The following is a 4,895-nucleotide window of genomic DNA, read 5'->3' on the forward strand; positions in this document are numbered from 1 at the left end:
TTGAGCGCCATGATGTGAAGCTGTCCACAACCTCTTCAGCACAGGTTTGACTCTGGGCGGGCCAGGAAGAAACCCATATGGCTGGCAGACAGAAAGGGGTTCTCATGCCCCTTCAGGCGTGCCCTCGCCACCAGCATCTGTGTTCATGCATCAGGGAGCTCTCCAAACCCTGTCCTTTCAGGGTCTAAGGAAGTTTCATTGATCACTGACTGAACCCAGTCTCCAGCCCTTCACCCCTCTGGGGATTCCGGGGAGCTGAGGCTCCAGCCTCCTCATGGCTCGGTCAGTTGCCCTGGCAACAGCCCCATCTCCAGGTGCTTCCCCAAAGATGCCACTCAGTGCCCCCCACCCCTGAGGAAATTTCAAGGTTACAAGCTTGGTCTGGAGGCAAAATGGAAGTGATAGTGGGGTGGGGGTAACGGCAGGAATTATAGGGGTTGAGGAGAAGGTGAGGGAGCAGGTGTGGGGCTGGGATGGGAACCCGGGTGGGTTTGGGGTTGAGCTGGGGAATGGGTTTGCAAATAAACAAGCCGTTAGCTCAGAGAGTAGGGGCGGGGCTGCATTGCCCCAAGGTCGCGCGCTCCCCTCGCCTCCGCCCCGCCCTCGCGCGCCTGGAACCATGGGCTTCCTCAACGGTCCTGTGCGGAAGCCATTTTTTCCCGGCCTGGCTCTGCTGCCGCGGGCCTGGCGAGCGTGTGGACAGCAGAGGCGGTCACCTCACCGGGGAGGGCGACCCTGGGCGAGCAGCGCTTTGGCCTCTGCAGGGCCAGCTGGCCCGGGACTGCAGACTCAGCCTTCACGACAGCTTCACTTTTGGGTCACGCTCAGCTTCCTAGAAGTCCAGGTGCTGCTTCTCACCTGGCCGCACACCTGTACCACACACCTGCTGTTAGGTGAATGTGGCCAATGCCTAGTGCTGGGATGGGGAGGCTGGCCTTGGGGGGATCCTGCCCCCACCTTCCCTCTCACACTGGAGATCTCTGCCAGAGACCCCCCAAACCCCCCAACCTGGAGCAGAACTGTCTAGGAAGAGACATACCGGCAGGATGTCAGCCTGCTCAGAAGCTGTCATGAGGTGGTTCTCCACCTGCCAAGGCCCTCAGCTCCAACCAGGGACCTGGGAGTCCGAGCTCCCCACCACCCTTCCTCCCTTGGGACCTGAACTCTGGGTCCCGGGTCTTCTTCCTTCAGCTTCAGGCACCATGCCCCAGCCCCTTCTTTTTGTGAAGACCCTTGAATTGCTCCACCGCCCCCAATTTGGTCTCCCCAAACAGGAAAGTATGACGCATTGTGCCACAACGGACCCCTCTGGCCACATCCCCTTGTATTCACAGCCCAGCACATTCACATCTGGAGTCCGAAACTCTGACCTCTTCCAGGAAGCCCCCCGATGATTCGAGCTTTAGGTGGTGGTTCAAGCTCGAGGCACTGGAGTTAGAGCCTGAAACACACAACCCTCCTCTCAACCACAAACGACACCCTCACGCTCTCCCTGACACACTGAGGAGAGGGTGTGAAGGCAGCTGTCAGGATGGGTGAAAGCAAACCCACCTTGTCGTCAAAGACACTCCTCCCTGCCGGGGTCTCTTCCAGGAGCTCAGGGGAGCCCGGAGCACAGCCCCTCAGCGGACGCCCATGGAGCCCTGCCGGACACTGGCCATGCTGGCCGGCTGTCTGGGCCTCATCTTCATCCTGGTGGCTGTGAGCACAGATTTCTGGATCATGGACACTGGACCTAGATTTTCAGCTCACTTGGGCCTCTGGCCAAGGAGCCGTCGGGACCCAGTGAAAAGTAAGAGGGTCCCTGAGGGGACGGAGGGGACCGGCCAGGCAGCACCAGTGCTCAGAGGTCTGGTCTGGCGCAGGCTACATCCATGTGACACGGATTTTTGCCATTTTGTCGGCCCTGCTGGGGCTGGTGTCCATCGGGTTCCTGGTCCTGTCCTGCATCCCCTCCTGGTCCGCCCCAGTCCGCGGGCCCCTCGTGTCGTGCATCACGGGCTTTGCCGCAGGTAAGAAGTGGGGTTGGCCCAAGCAGGGGCAGAGGGCCCCTACAGCAGGCTTGATGCCCCTGATTGTCCTGATCCAGCCCTCTGCGCCACAGTGGCCATGGTGGTCTACACCATTGAGTGGTGGAGCCAGATACCCTCGACCCCGGCCCCGTCCTACTTCTCCTGGTCCTACTACCTGGGCTGTATGTCAGTTGCCTTCCTGGGCATTACAGGTGAGCGCGACCCTGGGCGCGGGAGGCCAGCAGGGGCTGAGGGAGGAGGGCAGCCCCTGACCATGTCTGTGACCCAGGGAGCTTGAGCCTGGCCGCCCACTACAGGAGCCCCTAGCCTGCCTACGAGAGGACGTGAGAGGAAGGCGTCACTCACTCTTGAGGAGCTACCACAAAAGTAGCCCAGGGCATCCCTGGTGGCACAAGGGCTTGAGACCGCACAATGGGGCTGTCCACAGCCACTGCAACTCGAGCTCCATCCCCGGCCAGGGAGCTACCCACATGGCGCAGCAGACCTCTCCTGTCTCCCCGCTGCTCCCCTCAGCAGTGTATTTCAGTACATCTGCCTGTTCTGCTCCCCACCCTGTCTCTGGTGAATCCTCTCCCCCTGCACACCTCTGGCATGTACCCCGGTTCTTGTATGCATAAATAAATAAATCTTAAAAAAAAGAAAGACGAGGCCAGGAATCCTGCCCCTCATGCTGTCCCCCCACCCTCTTTGGTTTCTTCACCCAGTCAAGTAAAATTGGCTGAATGTGGTTATTCTGAGATTGATTGGGTCGTGACAGAAGCCAGGGCTTGCCGGCTGCATGGCGCGGACTTAGGGCCCCAGAGATGAGTCAGGCACACCCCTCCTCCTCCTGCACACCAGGGTCCATGAGTTCGGAGGGGGCACAAAGTCCAGGAGGGTTCTGAGAAAGGCTGATCACATCTGGGGGTGAAGGGACATCTGGGGCCGAGAAAAGGTAATCAGATGGAGGCACCTAAAGGTAGAGCTGTGGAAAGACCAGCTGTTTTTAGAGGATGCAGAGGAGAGCTCTGTGGCCGGAATGTTGGGGGGATTCTGGTGGAAAGTGAGAATGGACAGAGGGTGGTGGGAGACGGGCTCGAAATCCCAACTGATTCTCTCCGAGGTAGCTGGGGAGCTAGGAGAATGTTATCAGGGGAGGGGAGCATCCACTTGGGGTACCACAAAGCCCCCTTGGGATGGGCACAGGAGCCTGGGGGCTGAGGGAGGAACTTGGTGACTCAGTGGGTCCCACAGGAGACGGGTGGGCCCATGAGGGGCCTGCCTGGGGCCAGGCACTAGATGGACAGGAGAGAAGGAACCAGGACATTCAGGGGGTGGAAGGAACCAGAATCCGAGGTCCAAGGGCAATTCGGGGTGACAAGCAGGAGGGGGCACATGTAAGGCCAGCAGATCTGGGGCCCCTAGACCAAGCATGGGACAGTGAACCATCCCTGCTGTGGGGGACGCCGCCGGGCTCTGCTGAGAGGGGGCTGAGGATCAGAGGGTGTGGGAGGCAGCTGAGCAGGGCTGGAGCTGGGGGTGAGCTCTCGGGGAGAGGCGCTGCATGGAGCAGGAGGGGCCTGGAGGAACATGGGCTCTGAGACGTGGAGGGAGGAGGGCGGAGCTGCAGGGGCCTGGGAGGGCTGAGCACAGCAGGAGAGTTTGGGGTCAGGGCAGAGCAGTTTCTAGAGGACCAGGGTCTAGACTGTCAGGGTCCAGACCTGCCAAGTGTCTCTGAGCTGTCACCTGCAGGCCAACTGTGTGTGTGTGTGTGTGTGTGTGTTTATCTCTGTGAATGGCTGCTGCGGGAGAGCATTCTGGAACCCCCGCAGACTCACAGAGACCCAGTCTCCCATCCCCCTCCTCCCTGGGCGCTGTGTCTGAGATCTGGGAGGGGGGTGTGAGTCACTTAGGTGGGAGTGTGCTTTGGGGAGAGGGGCACTGGACAGGCCTAAGCGTCACCCCACCCGGGGTGGAGGTCTCTGGGAGACAAGAAGCTGCCTAAGCGGGGACTCCTGGGGAGCAAGGCCTCATCCCTAGTGGGAGTCTTAGGGAGGGGGAGGGAGGAACCCTGAGGGAGGAGACTTTCCAGATTCCCAGGAGTAGGGGCCTGGGTGCTGGGGTGGCATCCGGGATACAGAGTGACCAGCAGAAGGGGTCTCTGGCAGGAGAGGAGCCTGGGGAAGAAGCTCCCAGAAGCTGGGCCAGGCCCTTGGCCTATCCTGCCCCTGTGGCTCTGAAGACAGGCTCCCTGGTATGGGATGAAATGGAGCCTCCAATTGGGGGGGCACCATCCTGGGCTTCTTAGCCAACGTGGTCACTATTCTCTCCACTGCCTCCAGCTACTGGATCCAGCACCACAGGGGCCACAGCGGCCTGTGGCAGGAATGTTAACTGGGGCGTCGCCTCCAACCTACCCTGCCCAAGTGGGGCCCGCCTACCCCAGGCCCCCTAGATCCTGCTCCAGCCCCCCTAGATGGCGACCCCGCACTGACCGCGGTGGTCCCTGCCCCTCCCCCACAGCTGGGCACCTACATCTTTTCCAATTCTAGTCCCAGATCCAGCTGCCCCTCGGTGACCGAGGCCACCACACACCCCCACGTGGGTGACACAAGGCCCCACATGTCCCCACCCATCTCCTGACTTCGGGTGGGTGAGCTCAGCAGTGTGGCGGGGAAGGCCCCTCCTGCGCCGCAGACACCCCGGTGACCTCCCAGAGACCCCCAGCACGTGCCGCCCGCTCTCGACCCCGCACCCCAGGCAGAGGCGCCCTTGGAGCCCGCCCGGGCCCGGTCCGCCCGCCCTCCGCCCGGCCCCACCGCGCGCACCGCCCGCCTTCGCCGGGCATCCGCTCTCTGCCTCCCCAGGACCGGGAGCCCCGAC

General features: G+C 61.6%; 1 protein-coding gene across 1 annotated transcript; it reads left to right on the forward strand.

Annotated features, from left to right (window-relative positions):
* Positions 1 to 1,635: 1,635 nt before the first annotated feature.
* Positions 1,636 to 4,655, forward strand: LOC311188367 (protein NKG7-like; the record flags this gene model as incomplete). Its single annotated transcript, XM_084259469.1, has 4 exons — positions 1,636 to 1,792; positions 1,866 to 2,012; positions 2,105 to 2,224; positions 4,489 to 4,655. 4 exons carry the CDS (start codon positions 1,636 to 1,638, stop codon positions 4,653 to 4,655), a joined length of 591 nt encoding a protein of 196 aa, XP_084115595.1.
* Positions 4,656 to 4,895: the final 240 nt, after the last annotated feature.

Source organism: Talpa europaea (assembly GCF_964194135.1).
Source record: "Talpa europaea genome assembly, chromosome: 2".
In the NCBI taxonomy this organism is placed as follows: domain Eukaryota; kingdom Metazoa; phylum Chordata; class Mammalia; order Eulipotyphla; family Talpidae; genus Talpa; species Talpa europaea.